Here is a 19,167-nt window from a genome sequence, read left to right as displayed (position 1 = left end):
GATCATCGAGCCATTCCTGAGTTGTACCTTGTTTTACATTCAGAATTCTATGTTGCATTCATTTTAGAACAGAAATCTATAATTAGATGTATATCTTTAAGCTATTGCTTTATTATATCCCTCAATATTCTTAGAATATTTTGATTTGTTTAAGTAATAATGTGCCAGCTGTGCAGTGGTGCACATGCCTTTAATCCCAACACTTGGGAGGCAGAAGAGGACAGCCAGGGATACACAGAGAAACCTTCTCTCTCGAAAACCAAAGCAAAATAATATAATAATAATAATAATAATAATAATAATAATAATAATGTGGCAGGTGGTATTGGGCACATATCCTTCTTTCCTTTCTACAAAAAAAAGTTGGATTTTTTTTGGGGGGTGGTGGTGGTGGTATTTTGTTTGAAAAAGGGTGTCTTGTATCTTCGGTAGGCCCTGAACTTACCTTTGCTACGAATGACCTTGAACATCCTCTTGCTTTTGCCTATCCAGTGATAGAATTGGAGGTTTGTATCACTTTATGCAATGTTGGGGATGGAACCAAAGGTTTCATGCCCCAGGAAAGGACTTTGTCAACTGTGCTACCTCTGTTCCAATTATGTGTGAAGGTGACTGGATAAAGTGGCATATTTAGGAATACATCTATACTCTGACTGGAGTACATTATTAATGAGTTCTGTGTTTTGGAATTATATTCTAAAGCTTGGTCATGTCTAACCATTTTTATTGCATCCAAATCTCATTCCCTTTCTTTATTATACCTCTGATGTATTGGTTTGTGGTGGTAAGAACTTAATACATGTGTGTGTGTTAATTTGTCTGCCATAGAGCCACATCTATAGTTCTAACTTCTACTTTAAAAAAAACTTTATATGGAAAATATCTAACTAGATAAAACTAAGAGAATATATAGTGAATTTTATAATTTTTAATAATCAGTTTTCTAATCAGTATTCGGATTTTTCCAAGTGTCTGCTCATTGCTTTATTTTATAGTTTGGATCTAGATCTAAACACGGTTCATAAATTGCAGCTGCTGAATGTTTCTTATCTTTTTTTGATTTATTTTTGGGACAACCCAGACTGTCCTTGAAACTCACAATTTAGCCAGTATTTAACTTGAACTAGTGAAGATATTTTTGTCTTGACCTCCTGAATACTGTGATTGGAGGTTTGAGCCAACTTATCTTTGAATCCTCAGGTTCCTTTTTCTATCTCTCTTTCCTTGAAGAAACTAAGTAATTTGCTTTCTAAGGCTATTTGTGTCCTCTGCCCTCTACTTACTGCAAATTGATTAGAGTCAAAGACTTGATCAGATTGATTTTTTTTAAAGATTTATTCATTTATTATATATAAGTACACCATAGCTGTCTTCAGACACACCAGAAGAGGCATCGGATCTCTTTACAGATGGTTGTGAGCCACCATGTGGTTGCTGGGAATTGAACTCAGGACCTCTGGAAGAGTAGTCAGTGCTCTTAACTGCTGAGCCATCTCTCCAGCCCCCGATCAGATTGATTTTATAATAATATTTCAGTGTTTTTTCACTACACTAATATAAAATACATAGGTATAATTGCACATCCTGTCTATTTTTATAGTAGTGTTGGTTTAGAGTATCTACAATAAAAGCTGGGAGTATTTTGCTTGTATTGTTATTAAGATTCTTTATAACTAGCCAGGTAGTGATGGTGCACACCTTTAATCTTGGCAGTTGGGAGGCAGAGGCAGGCACATCTCTGTGAGGTCAGCCTGGTCTACAGAGTGAGTTCCAGGACAGCCAGGACTATATAGGAAAACCCTGTCTCAAACAAACAAAAAATTCTTTATAATTTTTTGTTGTTGTTGATTCTTTGGGATTTTCCCCCCATCAGTGTTTAAACATCTTATCTGGCAGAGGAAAACAAGTGCTTGTATTTGCCTCTAAATTTTTTTTTAAAAGATTTATTTTATGCATATGAGTACACTTGTCTTCACACACACCAGTAGAGGGCATCAGATCAGATTAGAGATGGTTATGAGTCACCATGTGGTTGTTGTCCTGTCCTCTGGAAGAGCAATTAGTATTCTTTTTTTTTTTTTTAAGATTTATTTATTTATTTTATGTATGAGTACACTGTCACTGTCTTCAGACACACCAGAAGAGGGCATCAGATCCCATTATAGATGGTTGTGAGCCACCATGTGGTTGCTGGGATTTGAACTCAGGACCTCTGGAAGAGCAGTTGGAGCTCTTAACCTCTGAGCCATCTCTCCAGCCCGCAATTAGTACTCTTAACCACTGAACCATCTCTCCAATCCCACCTGTAAAATGTTTATGGTATCATCTCTATTCTTTCTTGTTCATTTAAACATTGTTTTCTAGCCAGGCATGGTGATTCATTCCTGTAATCCAGTACCTGGTAGACTGAGGTGGAAGATTGCCTTGAATTCCAGGCCAGCTTGGGCTCTAACAAAATACCTGTTTACTGTTTTGTTGTTGTTGTTTAATAATTAATATTGTTTGTGTCATATTAAGCCATTTTTCTAACATCTGACCAGAGCCATTCTCAACAAGGTTATTAGTGAACTCGGTGCTGAATGCAGCCAACTATTTTGGTGTCTACGATTTACTTTTACTTCCTTAATTGCTTTTTCTCAGCCTCACTTGTAGTTAATCACAACATACATTCTTTTTTTTTCTTAAAGATTTATTTATTTCATGTATATAACCCTACTGTCTTTGACACACCAGAAGAGGGCATCAGATCCAGTTACAGATGGTTGTGAGCCACCATGTGGTTGCTGGGAATTGAACTCATGACCTCTGGAAGAACAGTCAGTGCTCTTAACCACTGAGCCATCTCTCCAGCCCTATAACATACATTCTTTTATACTCACACATATAGGTACTTCATACTCACTTATATACTCACTCAAATATATGCGCTATGTGCTTAACATACCCTGTCTCTTACACACATACTCCATACTTAGACTGTTACTCAAATAGACACGGCATACTTAACTCATATACTCACTTGAGCACATACACGTGCTATACATACTTCACTTTTCTCCCTCTCTCCCATTCTAGCTATTGAATTCAGAACCTTGCCTAAGCTAAGCAGTTTAACTGCTAAACCTCAGATCTAATCTTATTTTTCAATTAAATTGATTGATTGAGTACTTGTGTGTACTCACCTCTGAAGATCGGAAAACTTGCAGCAATTGATTGTCTCTACCATGTGGCTCCCAGGGATTTAGGTTGTTGGGTTTTGCAGCAGCGTGCCTTTTCCACTGAGCTAGCTATCTCATCACTGCAGATTTCCTGTAGGTTATTCATTGTTCTGAAAAGCATGCCTGTGATTCTTTTTTACCCTACCCTGACTCCAAAAGTAAAATAAACATCTATCTCTTAAGCAGAATTGGAGTTTTCTAAAGCAGCTGTATAGTAATAATAAAAATTAAACAGGTAAATATGTTAAATTTAAAATTATTGCTGTGTTTCTGGATGTGGTGGTGCATGTCTGTAAATTATCATTAGAAGCTGATGCAGGAGGATTGCTGAGAGTCTTAGGCAGCCAGGGCTACTCATTAGACCTCATCTCAAAAACAGCAACAAGGGGCTGGAGAGATGGCTCAGTGGTTGAGAGCACTGACAGCTCTTCCAAAGGTCCAGAGTTCAATTCCCAGCAACTAGATGGTGGCTCACAACCATATTTAACAGGATCCAATGCCCTCTTCTGGTGTGTCTGAAAACAGCATCAATATACTCAAATACATAAATCTTTTAAAAAAAAAACAACAAAAGTACTGTTTTGCATCTTTAGATCGTTGAAGGTAATTTTAACTGCATAAAGTGTGGCTGGGCTTGGGGATACTACCTAGGTTGAAACACACTTATGGGAGCAGGAGGATGCCTATCTACATAGCAGTTTATGTTTTGTATTTTTTTTTTCTTTGAGATAGGGAATTATTTTGGCATTGACTAATTTTTTTTCCCTTTTTTTTCTATTTTTCGGAGCTGGGGATCGAACCCAGGGCCTTGCGATTGCTAGGCAAGCGCTCTACCACTGAGCTAAATCCCCAACCCGACTAATTTTTTTTAACTGTAGGTTGAATATATCATCTAATTTGCACACTAGCATTATAATCACATTGCAAGAACTAATAAAATTTTAAGTGAGGAGAATAATTGTATTTATTTTCCTTTCTCTTTCTTTTCAGGTGGAATGAACCTTACTTGTTGACTGGTTGCTGATTGGATTCACTTGAAAAAAGAATCATATTTCCTTCTGTGGAAGCCACATAGTGGCATATTTAATTCAAATCCAGGGATCACAACTTTTGATTTTTCTGGAGGGACATACCACTATATCAAATAAGCTTGACATTACAGCCAAAATGGTGCTGTCCCAGAGACAACGAGATGAACTGTAAGTTTCTCTGTTTTCTGCTATTTAGACACCTCTTATAATAATAATCTAGGCATGATTTACTGTCCATAGGGTGGTAAAGACAGAGTCATTCATATTCTGCCAACCCTGGGCTACCTGAGACCATGTCACAAAAGGGAAGGTGATGGGGGAAGAACTAGGGTGGGAGTGAAAGTATTAAAATGCTGTCTTGGGAAGTCCCAAGTTTAAAGTATTTTTACCAGTGTCTATTATATTAGTGTTGACACTGCCTTGGCTTCAAATTTGGACCTTCTTTTAGCAAGGAATTATTTGTCATGTTTGAGTTTAAAGCAAATGAATGATTAGTTGGTAAGTTTTATCCTTTTTTATCCTTTTTTATCCTTTTTTAAAAAGATTTTTAAAATCTCTTAGATATATTATACTCCAAGGCAGGTCAGGGCTGCATAAGTAGCTCTTCTAATTAAAAGAAAAGTCAGTTGTACCAGGTGTGATTCATATAGATCTTTAATTATAGCATTCAGGAAGCAGAAATAGGTGGGTCGTTGAGTTTGAGGTTAACCTGGTCTACATAGTGAGTTCCAGAAATCCAGAGCTACACTATCTCAAAAAAGCAGAACAAAAGAGTAATTACTTAATTTTATGTGATTGTATGGTGTGTACATGTATATGTATGCATGTGTGTGTGGGGGTGCATACTTATGTGCATGTGGAAGCCAATGTTACTCTGCAGTTTTATTTTTTGAGATAGTATCTATTACTATTACTGAGCAATTTGGCAAGGTTGGGAATCTTGAGCACTGGGCATATAGGCAGGTGCCACCAAATCTAGCTCTTTATGTAAGTGTGGCGGATCTGAACTCAGGTCCTAATACTGGAACGGCAAGTGGTTTACCTGCTGAGCTATCTCCCTAGCTTGTTTGTTTTAATCTAGGATTAAACCTAGTTTGTTTTAATATAGGATGTTATAAAAAGTAAACTTTTACTTTGCCATAGTGTCTATCTTTTATCAGTAAAGAATGGTTTAAGCAAAGAATCATCATTGGACATGTCAATAAGGGGGAAACTGTCAATAAGTAACAAGAAATATATGCATGTTCTTAAAAATATGTCCTACATACACAAATCAAGAAGAAAGAATAGAAAAAGTCAAACCAAGGAACAGTCTATTATTAAACAAGAAAGGGGTTGGGGATTTGGCTCAGTGGCAGAGCGCTTGCCTAGGAAGCGCAAGGCCCTGGATTCGGTCCCCAGCTCCGAAAAAAAAAGAACCAAAAAAAAAAAAAAAAAAAAAAGAAAGGACTGGAGAGATGTCTCAGTAGTTAAGAGCACTGACTACTCTTCTAGAGGTCCTGAGTTCAAATCCCAGCCAACCACATGGTGGCTCACAACCATCTACAATGAGATTTGGTGCCCTCTTCTGGTGTACCTGAAGACAGCTACAGTGTACTTATAATAGATAAATCTTTTAAAAAAGAAAAGAAAAAGGGGTAGAAGGTTGACTCAGTGGTTTAAGAGTGTGGAGAGTGTGTACTATTTTTGCAAAGGACCTGGGTTCCTAGGATCCAAGTGCAGTGGCTTACAACTGTCTATAATTCCAGTTCCAGGGGATCCAAGGCCTCTAACATCAGAAGCATACACAACTTTAATCCCAGCACTTGGGAGGCAGAGGCAGGTGGATCTCTGAGTTTGAGACCAGCCTGATCTATGGTCCATGAAGTGAGTTGAGTTCTAGGACATCTAGTAATGTTAAACAGAGAAACCCTGTCTTGGAAAACAAAAACAAAAATTTTTTGGTATGTGTGATTGAGATAGACAGTGGACAGCGTATCTATCTGCTGCCTATTATATGCCAGAACAAAAAAGTCTTTCGATATTGCCAATGCCCCAGTTTAAAACCACTGATAGAGGCTGGAGAGATGGCTCAGCGGTTAAGAGCAAGCACCTCTTCCAGAGGTCCTGAGTTGAATTCCTAGCACATACGTGATGATAGCTCACAACTATCTGTAATGGGATCTGATCTTGCTATTGGCATGCAGGCATACATATACATGCAACACTCATACATTAAAGACAAAAATAAAACAACAAAACACTGATAGGTATATGTACACATAAACGTCTTTTAGAAATCAGGATGTCATGATTCTTATAATTTCATCCTTATATATATGTGGTTCTTTCTTTCTTTCTTTCTTTCTTTTTTTTTTTTTTTTTTTTTTTTTTGGAGCTGGGGACCGAACCCAGGGCCTTGCGTTTGCTAGGCAAGAGCTCTACCACTGAGCTAAATCCCCAACCCCCTTTCTTATTTTTCTATGTCCTAGTTAAATCTTCTGTCATGCTAACTGTAGTTCTGAATAGTAACATTGACTTTTTTTTTTTTTTTTGGTTCTTTTTTTCGGAGCTGGGGACCGAACCCAGGGCCTTGCGCTTCCTAGGCAAGCGCTCTACCACTGAGCTAAATCCCCAACCCCTAGACTCATTTTTTTAAGATTTACTTATTTATTGTACCTATCTTCAGACACACCAGAAGAGGGCATCAGATCCCATTATAGATGGTTGTGAGCCACCATGTGGTTGCTCAAATTTGAACTCAGGACCTCTGGAAGAGCAGTCAGTGCTTTTAACCACTGAGCCATCTTTCCAGCACCCCCCTCCCCCCGAAAAGAATTCATAACCTATTCTAATTTCTCCCCTTATCCACCCTGGCATAAAATACATTTGTAAGTTATTTGATTGTATTATTATTGGTTTTCCTTTCTGTGAGGATTATTTTTCTAAAATAGAATTCTGTTTATATATTATAATTATACTGTAATTTTATGGGTTTTAGGTATCTTGTTCTGTATCCTATTATTTGTAGTTTTGCCTTGCCTGGACTATGTAGATCATCAGGCTGCCCTTTAATTCATAGATATCAGTTATACAGACAAACACACACGCTCACACATAGTATGTCTGTGCAAAGTTGTGCATAGACATAAATAATAAAACACAGTTTTAAAAAATGTACACGTACAGATAAACATAAAAATGTCCTTTGGCTGGGGAAGCAGCTCTGTAGAGTGCTTGCTTAGTGTGCATGAAGCCATGATATGGAGCCCAAGATCATAGAAAGCCTCAAATGGGCATAAAGGAAAAATGAGGAAATTCAAGGTCATCTTGGTTACGTAGCAAGTTCAAGGTCAACTTGGGCTACACAAGACTTTGTTTCACAACCAGGTGCTACGTGAACACCTTTCTTCTAGCATGAGGGAGACCGGCAGGCTGGACTTCTGAGTTCTAGTCTAGTCTAGGGGTATATGGTAAAACTTTCTCAGAAAACCAAACAACTACAAACATATCTGTTCAGAATCTTCTTTACCCAGCTATATCCTCAGTGTGTGTAGAAATCATTTTCATTTTCATTTCATTTTCATTTTATAAAAATACCAGAAATTAGTATATTTTCGTGCTCCTTCTTTTATTAAACATATTTCATATGCCTGTGGTTTGGATTTTTTTGCCTTAATTTTAAAATTTTATGTGTGTGCCTGCATGTGTGTGTATGGCTCATGCTCAATGGGTCTTAGATTCCCTGAAGGTGGGAATGCAGATGGTTGTGAGCTGCCAGTGGGTGCTGAACTTGGAATTGGGTTCCTTTGCAAGACTAATTGATGTTCTTAACTGTTGTGCTGTCTTCTCCAGCTCCTTTGGTTTTGTTTTGTTTTGTTTTGTTTTGTTTTGTTTTGTTGATTGGTTGAGGGTAGGTGCTGGATACAAACATAGGGCTGCTGAATAAGCACTCAACCATTGGACTACATCTTTTTACATTTCTTTTTCTTTTTAAGACAGTCTTACTCATTTTCTCAGACTGTCCTTGTACTCAATTTGTACTCCTTGAATCTTAGCCTTTCAACATAATCTATTAGACTTGACTCATAAGTGCTATTAAAAAAAGTTTTAATTACATATATGCATGTGTATCTCTGGGATATGAATGTCAGTACAAGTGCCCATAGAGGCCAGAGATCCTGGATTTCCTCAGAGGTGGGGTTATTAGAGGCAACTGATAGCCTTTCAGCGTGGGCTCTGGTCTTCTGAAGGAACAGTGTATACTTACACCACTCAGCACCTCCTCAGCCCCTTCTGTGGACTTCCCTTTTTTTGACTTAACATGTTCTAGCACTACTTCATATCAGTTCAAAGAGCTCTCATCTTCCCTGCATGTATGTATGTATTATGGTTGTGTGTATATGTGTACATATGTATGAAAAGAGAGCATGTAATATTCCACTGTATATATAGCTTAGAGTTTTTTGTTTTTTTTCTAACCAGTCATCCATTTTTGGACCATTAAAAGTAACGTTATAGTGAATTAGCCCTCTGTATATGTGCTTTTGTATTATCGGAGGTCTGCTTAGATTTTGATGTTTGTGTCTGTATTTTTGGTTATTTATATTTTATGTGCATGGGTGTTATGTCTGTGTATGTTGTGTGTGTGTGTGTGTGTGTGTGTGTGTGTGTGTGTATCTGGTCACTGTGGCAGCATCTGGGTGAAAGCTATACTCTATGTCTCCTTAAGCATCATTCTTCAGAAGTGCCTTATTGGCTAGAGAGGTAGCTCAGTGATTAAGAGCACTGACTGCTCTGAGTTCAATTTCCAACAACCACATGGTGGCTCACAACCACCTATAATGTGATCTGATGCCCTCTTCTGGCTTGCAGATGTACACGCAGACAGAGCACTCAGACATAAAATAAATACATCTTTTTTAAAAAGTGCCTTACTGTACAATTTTTATCATTTTACTGTACATTTTTTATAATTTTGAAGCCACCTGGGGTTGGTGCTTGTGGCTTGTATAGAAGAAAAGATCTGTTTTACCTCTGTTCTTACGTTGTAAGACCCCATTGTGGCCTTACCTCGAGAGTGCCACCCAGAGCATAGATTGACAAAGTGACCGCTGCAATAGCATGAGGGTATAAGGTTTTTAATCCACGTATGTGGGGTTGCTCATCCACGGAGGGAGAGGCAACCCCAAACCCCAAAGTACACAACTTTTATTCGTTACAGAGGGCAGACTTCAGCAACAGGGTTAGCTGACCTGTTCTCATTGGTGGTGCACAGGACAAAGGATCTGGTCAGGTATTGGCTGGCCTGCTCAAGGGGCTGTTCTTGGCTTAATTAGTCACTTTCCTCATCCAGCCCTACACCTGGCTTTGGTGAATCACTGGGAAAGGGCTAAGTTGGCAGGTCTCTTAGAGAGGAGATGAATTGGGTGGTCAGGCAGGGTCAGGATGACATCTTGCAGTTGTTCTCGGAATTTACCACAGAGAAGGGTAGGGGGTCTTTCTGAGAACAGTTGTTATTGTTTTGTCTTAATTAGCTTAGTCAGAATTGTCTCAGTATCTTGATCACTAAAACTTTATCATATCACTGGGCATCCTGACGTCAGATGAATCTCTTAGAAAGGTCACAGGTTTGTCATAGGCGTCCTGACCACCAGATGTGTTTCTCAAAACCGCGTTTTTACAGCTTTGCTTTTCACATCCATGAAGCTTTATTCCTTCAGTTACCACATGTCCAGTAGTTACCATGTAGTCCTTTCTTTATTGCTGTGCATCCCAGGCTGGCCTTCAACTGTTTGAGTGCTGGATTATAGGTAGATGCCACTATATCTTTTTTTTTTTAATGTTTGAAGGCCTTCTCTACAATTTGTTCTTCTCAGTCATCTTTAAAATTAAATATAATTCAATCTAAAACATTTTATTAATGAATGTGCTTTAAATGTGTTTTAACAAAACGTTTTGAATGTCTTAAGTAGTAGTTTTCATTTTATAATGAAATTAAATGATGTGGAGAAAAATCCCATATCTCTCCCAAAGTTTTTTTTTTTTTTTTGGTTCTTTTTTTCGGAGCTGGGGACCGAACCCAGGGCCTTGCGCTTCCTAGGTAAGCGCTCTACCACTGAGCTAAATCCCCAGCCCCCCAAAGTTTTTTTTTTTTTCTAATTTCTTTTTTCTTTTTTTTTTTGTTTTTTTTTTTTTCCAGAGCTGGGGACCGAACCCAGGGCCTTGTGCTTGCTAGGCAAGCGCTCTACCACTGAGCTAAATCCCCAACCCCAATCCCATATCTCTCAAAGACCATAATTCTCACTTCTACTTCTCTGAAAATTTACTTGCTACTGTTTAGCATTATTGTAGCACTTTATTTTGAGTCACAGTCTTATTCTGTAGCCTAGGCTGGCTTGGAACTCACCTGGCTGGTCCTAAATTCACAGCAGCCTGCTGCCTTTGTCTCTATAGTGCTGTCATCAAAGGTGAGTGCCACTCCACCTGGCCTTCTGTTTTACATGGCAGCTCACTGTTTTGTGTAACTCCTGTTCCACAGTATTTGATGTCTTCATGACCTCTTTGTGCACTAGGTACACATGTAGTAGATAAACATATGAAAGCAAAATACCTATATACATAAATTTTAAAAAACAACAAGCCTTAATAGACCTGATAACTTGGAATTGCCCCATTGCTGGTGAGGCTGGAGGAGGTGGATTCTTGAACTCACTACCCACCCAGTTAGCCTTGCCTACTTGAAAAGTTTTAGTCCATTGAGAGAGGGTGTCTCAAAAGGGATAAAGAAAAATGGATGACACCTATTAGGGTCTGAAAATCCACAATAACCCAAGCAGTCACAAGTGTCCTGCAAAGTAAGATTTTTATTTGAATTAGGTAGCAAAAACTGACCAGTCAGGAACAGACAGCAGCACAGACTGGGAAGCTGTGTCTCCAAGATAGAATGTTATAGAGCTAATTTTAAGCTTGAAAACCACAAACGTCAATGCTAAGTTACAGTTAAATTTTCTTATCAATCAGCATTTCGGGATAGGGTAATTTGTTCCTAAGGAACTTTTACCCTGTTCTCATTAGTTGGGTTATTCAACTACGATAGGGGGTGGGGGGAGGACTTGCCTCATTCATGTCTCAACTTGCCAACCAGAATGTCATTTACCCGGGGGGGGGGGTCTTAGGAACTATTCAAAATGGAAGTTTTATTCAAAATGGCTTGAATTTGGTTCCTCCATATACACATGCACACACCCAGTATTGTTGACATTTAGGACTAAAGTCCATTTCTTATGCCATAACACTCTGTTTCCTAGAAGACTTGATGCTACTCTAGAGTGCTGTATTAGAAGAACAGACAGACATGCTGTAGAAAAAGAAAGGAAATGTTAAAACACACACACACAGTTAGAAAAGTAAGAAGTTGTAATTTCTGGATTTAGACGCTGACTGAAAAATGAAGGATAAGTGGGTATTTGAAAGAGGAATGAGAGCAAGTGATTGCTCAGATAACCCTAGAAAAACAACCATATTTTATGGCTTGACCAGTACTGAGTCTTAAAGTGTGTGTCAGTTTTAACTTGTGTTGTAGAAGATATTGGATATGTATCACATTCATTCATAGTAAAAATTGTTCTATCAGCTAAGCATTGTGGTACTCTCTAAGGAAACTTAACAGGTTCAAGAAACTTAAGATTCAGAAGGCCAGGGAGGGTTGGGAGGGGAACACCCATAAGGAAGGGGAGGGGGGAGGGGGGAGGGGGATGTTTGCCCGGAAACCGGGAAAGGGAATAACACTCGAAATGTATATAAGAAATACTCAAGTTGGGGCTGGGGATTTAGCTCAGTGGTAGAGCGCTTACCTAGGAAGCGCAAGGCCCTGGGTTCGGTCCCCAGCTCCGAAAAAAAGAACCAAAAAAAAAAAAAAAAAAAAAAGAAATACTCAAGTTAATAAAAAAAAAAAAAAAAAAAAAAGATTCAGAAGGCCAGACCTGGTGACACACACCATTTTATCCAGTGCTCTGGAGTCAGGAATACTGTGAGTTCAAAGCTAGCCTGGTCTGCATAGTGGGTTCCAAGACAGCCAGGGCTTGTCTCAGAAACAAAACCACCAAGAAAACAAAACAGCAACAAAAACCAGATGTGTCAAGCTGTAGTGGTGCACACCTTTAATCCCAGCACTCTGAGGCAGAGGCAGGCAGAATGAGTGCCAGGGCTATACAAAGAAACTCTGTCTCAACAGGGGGGATGGGATATGACTGGAAGTCTTTATGAGTTCTAAATGATCTTTCCTTTATTTATAGCTTAATTGTAATGTCAGAATCTTCCTGTGTTTAGTTATCCCATCTAGTCATCCTATACTTCTGATAATGAATCTTCTAAAAATATTTCACTGGGTGTGGTAGCACACACCTTTAATCCCAGCATTTTGGAGGCAGAGGCAGGCAGATCTCTTAAGTTTGAGGTCAGCTTGGTCTTTTTTTTTTTTTTTTTTCTTTTTTGGTTCTTTTTTTTCCCCCGAGCTGGGGACCGAACCCCGGGCCTTGCGCTTCCTAGGTAAGCGCTCTACCACTGAGCTAAATCCCCAGCCCCCAGCTTGGTCTATTAAAAGGAGTTCAGGGGGTTGGGGATTTAGCTCAGTGGTAGAGCGCTTGCCTAGCAAGCGCAAGGTCCCGGGTTTGGTCCCCAGCTCCGAAAAAAAGAAAAAAGAAAAAAAGGAAAAAAAAAAGGAGTTCAGGACTGCTAAGACTTATTACACAGAGAAACCCTGTCTTCAGACTCAACCCCCTCCCCCCCAAAAACATTACTTTTATTAGACTTCCTTTTTTTGTTACTTTTTGATGTTCTTTATGTTTCACTGTTTAAAAATGATTTTTATTAGCAGAGAATATATTTTTAATTTTTTATTATGTGTTAGAGGTATTTTGTTTTACTTGTATGACTGTGTACCATGTACATGCATCGTGCCTATAAGATACCAGAAGGGTTATCAGGTTTTCATGGGACAAATTGTGAGTCACCATGTAGCTGCTGAGAATCTAATCTGGGTCCTGTATAGGAACAATGCTCTTAACTGTGACGCCATCTCTCCACCTCCACCCTAACCCCATTTTGTCATTTTAATTTATTATTTTTTTATTGTGTGTGAAGAAGCCAGAGATGGCTTGTTGGGTGTCCTTAATCATTTTCCAGCTTCTAAAAAAATTGTGTGTGTGTGTGTGTGTGTGTGTGTGTGTGTGTGTGTGTGTGTATTTTGCATTTAAAGTATGGTAGCCCTCACTCCTGGGATCTGCCCATCTCTGTCCCAAAACACTGTTACATGTTACAGCCACATGTAGCCATGCCTACTTTTATTGGGTACAGAGGACTCAAACTCAGCTCTTCATATTTACATAAGTGTCAGTACCCACTGAGCCATCTCTGTTTTGTGAAGCAGAATCTTTTAACTGAATCTGGATCTCGCTTCAGCTTGGCTGTCTTAATTAGGGCTTCTACTGCTGTGAAGAGACATGACCAAGGCAACTCTTATAAAGGACAACATTTAATTGGGGCTGACTTACAGGTTCAGGGGTTCAGTGGCATTCTTGGGCAGCCAGCTCCAAGCCTGCCCCCAAAGTGAAGCACTTCCACCAACAAGGACACACCTAATTGTGCCACTCCGTGGGCCAAGCATATTCAAGCCATTTCATTCCACTTTTTGGCCCCCATAGGCATGTTCAAACAAATGAGTCTGTGTGGGCCATTCCTAGCCATAGCATACTTAACCAGTAAGTCCCAGAAACTCCTTTTTCTGCCTCCCCACCTCTAGGACTTCAGACTTAACTGCTGTCCACACTCAACTTTTTTTTTTTTTTTTTCCCTTTTTTTCGGAGCTGGGGACCGAACCCAGGGCCTTGCGCTTGCTAGGCAAGCGCTCTGCCACTGAACTAAATCCCCAACCCCACACTCAACTTTTTGCATTTATGCTAGACTCAGGTCCTTAGACTTTTGTGATAAGCACTTTACCAACTAGGCCATCCTTAGTCCCTTGTGTTTGCTTTTTTTTCCTGTAGTTTGTTTGGTTGGTTTTGGGGTAAGTTTTCACTGTGTAGTTCAGAAACACTTTGGTACCTATCCCCAGTCTGACTTAGAACTTGAGAATCTCTTGCCTCTTCTGAGTACTGAAATTTACAAATGTGAGCCTCTCCTTAAAGTATTGGGTTGGACCCAGGGCTTTTGTGTATACTAAGAACATATTCTATCAGTGATCTATATACTTCTCTCCAGCATTTTCATTATTTGCATGGTGGTTTGGGGGACAGTTTTAAATACTAGTGATCATAGGCATTTCTGTCTTTCTGTCTTGCTGTGTTTCTAATGCTAGATTTACAGAAGCTAGTAAACAACAACAAAACCTACTTTGTTGAATGTTCTAATTGTTTGAAGTGTAATTTTTTTTCTTTTAAGATTTACTTTATGTATATGACTATACTGCCACTATCTTCAGACACACCAGAAGAGGGCATGAGATCCCATTACACATGGTTGGGAGCCACCATGTGTTTGCTGGGAATTGAACTCAGGACTTCTGGAAGAGCAGTCAGTGCTCTTAACCGCTCAGCCATCCTCTCCAGCCCCTGAAACGTAGTTTTTTAAAATTTAAATTTAAGCTTTTGTTTGTAGGAGTAGGATATCTTGGAGTCTAGACTGGCTTAGAACTCAGTATGTAGCTGATGGTACCTTAAACAGGCATTCCTTCTCCAGAGGGCTAAGATTACAGAGCATGCCTCACCCTGTTAGGTTTTAGCATTTATTGATAAAAGAATGAAATATTAGTTACCTTGCTGCTGTGACAAAATTTCTGTCAAAAACAGCTTATGGAAGGAATTTGAGGGCATGTTATATCCTGGGAAGGTGGGGTGGTGGGTCACATTGTATCTACAGTCATGAAGCAGAGGTGTGAGTGGGAAGTCAGTACTTAGCATTTTCCATTTTTATGCAGTTTAAGCCCCAAGGCATAAGACCCCCTTACATTTAGAGTTGGTCTTCTCTTTCCCTCTCTTCCTCCCTGCCTCCCTCCCTCCTTGTTTCCCTCCCTTCCTCTCTCCCCCCTCAATGGTTTGTTTTATTTTGTTTTTTGAAATGGAGTTTCTCGGGCTGGAGAGATGGCTCAGTGGCTAAGAGCACTGACTGCTCTTCCAGAGGTCCTGAGTTCAATTCCCAGCAACCACATGGTGGCTCACTACCATCTGTAATGGGATCTGATGCCCTCTTTTGGTGAATCTGAAGACAGTGACAGTGTACTCATGTACATAAATTAAATTTAAAAAAATCTTTTAGGAAAAAAAAGAAATGGAGTTTCTCTGTGTATTGTACTCACTCTGTAGACCAAGGCTGGTCTCAAACTCACAGAAACTGCCTGCCTCTGCCTCCAGCAAGCTCAGAGGCTTGGATCACTGCCTGGCTAGAGTGGTTCTTTATTGTTCTTTTACTTTCTCATTGCCGTAGGCAGAAGCTCATAGTAACCTCTCTCTGACTTCTCTCTGAGAGATGGCTTAGCAGTTAAGAGCACTGACCACTTTTCCAAAGGTCCTGAGTTCAATTCCCAGCAGCCACATGGTGACTTAAAACCATCTATAATGGGATCTGATGCTTTCTTCTGGTGTGTCTGAAGACCATTCGGTGTATTTATATATATAAAATTTTAAAAATCTTAAAAAAAAAAGCCTCAGTCGTAGTTGAATTGTGAACCACCTTTTTGAATTAATTATTATATGATGACATTTTATCATGAACGATGGTCACATAACACTTTGTTAGATTTCATAGGGCCTGTCTCATTGGACTCTGGCATATGATACACTGGCCAGGAACTTGTCCTACCTGTGTCATCCCTTCCATAAGATTCGGGAATGTTGTACCATATTTAAGAAAATCTTACTGGAGGTCTAGTTCAGTGACCCTGGGTAAAAGTGCTGTTGCAACAAAATGTTGGGAGTTTAGATCCTCAGAACTTGTGGCAGAAGGAAAGAACGAACTGCCTAAAATTGTCTTTATTTTCACCCACCTGACCTAACTCCCATGCCCTCACCCCACATACACAGAAAAGAGTAATACATGAAATAACTTCATTGCTCTTCTTCTCTGTTAAGAAATGTATAGAAATGTCTTTGAGTGAAATAGTTAAATCTCAGTATAGTAACCCCAGCACTTGGCAGGCTGAGACAGGATCTTTTTTTTTTTTTTTTTTTTTTTTAAAGATTTATTTTATTTATTATATATAAGTACACAGTAGCTGTCTCCAGATACACCAGAAGGGGGCATCAGATCTCTTTACGGATGGTTGTGAGCCACCATGTGGTTGCTGGGAATTGAACTCATGACCTCTGGAAGAGCAGTCGGGTGCTCTTAACCGCTGAGCCATCTCTCCAGCCCCTGAGACAGGATCTTAAGTATTGGGCTACTCCAAGCTTCATAGTGAGCTCCTACTTTAAAAGGAAAAAAAGGAGTCGTTTTATATAATGATTCTTCATTTGACTTCATGTTGTCTTTTATGGAAATAGAATCAAAATTAAATGGAACAAGAAGAATTTATATCGAGTTATTCCAGGCCAACAAGGACTTTGTAGTTTGACCTTGCCTCAGGAAAAAAATTCAGAATCTAAAATACTATAGGTTTTAGGTAGATTATCTCTGAAAACATGTAAATCACAATAGTGATTGCCTATGTTAAAATATTAGATATAATTGGCAATATGGACCTATTAAGTAGGGTTAGGGATATATCATGCACAATCCTTGGATTTGATTTCTAGTGCCTTACATCTGCCAGGTATGGTGACTCATGCCTTTAGGATCAAAAGTTCAAGGTCATCCTTAGTTTCTGGCTAACCTGGGATTCACAAAATCCTGTCTTACAAAAGCAGAGAGGACCAGGCATGGTTGCTCATGTCTTTCATCCCAATGCTCAGAGGCAGGGGCAGGGGTATCTCTGTAAATTCAAGGCTGGCCAGTACACACAAAAAAATAAAATTGGCTAAAGGATGTACTGTTATTGTATGTATATTTACGTTTTGTTTAATTCGTGACTTTAACTTCTTTTTTTTTTTTCTTTTTTTCGGAGCTGGGGACCGAACCCAGGGCCTTGCGCTTGCTAGGCAAGTGCTCTACTCTACCACTGAGCTAAATCCCCAACCCCATGACTTTTAACTTCTTAACTACTTAAGTTAGTTTAAAGGCTTAAACAGAGGACTCCTAAATCAACCTTTTCTATAATTTTGTGACGAAAGGCTCACAGTAATTGGGAAATGTTGAAATAGGAGAGCACAGATGCTTGCCAATATTGTCAGGACAGAATGAAAAAGAAGCATGAAAATATAGTTCAACTTTGCTGCCTTTAATTAGAATTCTAAATGTCATTCTAAGACAATATACTGTTTGTAGCTTGTGCATTTTTAGTGTATTAAAATAGTTTAATTTCTTTCGTTTGTTTGTTTGTTTCGGGGAGGCAGGGGTTCAAGACAGAGTTTAACTCTAGCCCTAGCTGTTTTGGAACTCACTCTGTAGACCAGGCTGGCCTCAAACTCAGAGATGTGCCTGTTTTTGCCTCCTGAGTCCTGGGACTATAAGCATGTACCTCCATTGCCTGGCTTCATTTTTAAATAAGGTCTTTCAGTGATGCCTAGTCCAAACTGGCTTTGAATTCACTATGTAGCATGGGCTGGCCTTACACTCCAGGTCCTCCTGTCTTGGTCTCTAGTGCTGGAATTAAAGGCATGTACCACCACTGCATGGCATTTAGAGTTGTCTCCCCTCTCCCCTCCCTCCATCCTTCCTTTCTTCCTTTCTTTCTTATATATAAGTGCACTGTAGCTGTCTTCAGACACACCAGAAGAGGGCATCAGCTCTCATTACAGAGGGTTGTGAGCCACCATGTGGTTGCTGGGAATTGAACTCAGGACCTCGGGAAGAGCAGTCCGTGCTCTTAACCACTGAGCCATCTCTCCAACCCCCCCAGAGTTATTTCTAATACTAAAATATTTACTATAATTTTTTTTTTTTTTTTTTTTAGGGGGAGATGGTATTGTGCCTGAGAGATACTTTTATGGTGTATGCATGTGTGTCTGCCTGGAGACAACACTCTTTACCTGTTCCTCTTTAATAGGACGGTTACTTTCTCAACTTGGAGCTAGAATATTTTAGCTAGTCAAGAAGCCAGCAAGCCCCAGACAGGCTCTTTCTACATATCCTTGTGCTACAGACTTGGCATAGGACACTCAGCCCTTTACATGAGACATAAACTTCAATCCTCATGCTTGCACAGCAAGGAAATTATAACCACTTAGTCATCTCTTCGTATTCTTAGTAGAGTTTCATTAAAACATTTCTGTGCAAAACTCAATTCTAATCTCCAATGCTTGAGTATGTTTATCAAATAGTAAGAGAAGGTGAATGTCAACACTAGAAAAACTGATGGCTACTTTAACAATTGATGTCTAGGTATAGAAATATATCTGTGGAGTGCCTGCAGTTTACAAGCTGAGCAGTAAGTTAGAAAGTGATAAAATGGCAAAGGCCAGGACTAGAGCTCAGAGGCGGGTCACTTACCTAGCATGTACAGTGTTCTGAGTTCAGTCCCTTGCATCTCTGAAAATAACAAAAAAAGAAAAGATGCTAAAAAACAATACAGATAAATTGTAACAGTACCTAAGTTTTTGAATTTTGGAAGTATGTCTATTTTATTTCCAGAAATATTTATATAATTTAGTACTCTGGGCAGTGGTGGTACACACCTTTAATCCCAGTACTCAGGAGGCAAAGGCAGGTTTGAGGTTAGCCTGGCTCACATAGTGAGTTCCAGGGTAGCCAGGGTTTCACAGAGAAACTTGTCCTTGGGCTGCCCCAACCCCACCCCCCAAAAAATTATTAAGTGTAGTTCTTCAAATAGAAGGTCTTTTTAGGACTCA

General features: G+C 39.4%; 1 protein-coding gene across 9 annotated transcripts in view; it reads left to right on the top strand.

The window, feature by feature from the left end:
• The window catches only part of Pafah1b1 (platelet-activating factor acetylhydrolase 1b, regulatory subunit 1), a 58,819-nt gene that overhangs the window by 21,507 nt on the left and 18,145 nt on the right, over positions 1–19,167 (top strand). For all 9 annotated transcript variants that reach the window (XM_063269964.1, XM_063269963.1, XM_063269967.1 and 6 more), the window contains one exon: positions 4,209–4,417. In XM_063269964.1, coding sequence (XP_063126034.1) covers positions 4,386–4,417 — 32 coding nt within the window. In that variant the 5' untranslated portion in view covers positions 4,209–4,385. The remainder of the gene's footprint in view (positions 1–4,208; positions 4,418–19,167) is intronic.

This window comes from Rattus norvegicus, chromosome 10 (assembly GCF_036323735.1).
Source record: "Rattus norvegicus strain BN/NHsdMcwi chromosome 10, GRCr8, whole genome shotgun sequence".
NCBI classification, from domain to species: domain Eukaryota; kingdom Metazoa; phylum Chordata; class Mammalia; order Rodentia; family Muridae; genus Rattus; species Rattus norvegicus.
The sequence above is the reverse complement of the archived record's forward strand: the minus strand, read 5'-3'. Positions and strand labels throughout refer to the sequence as shown.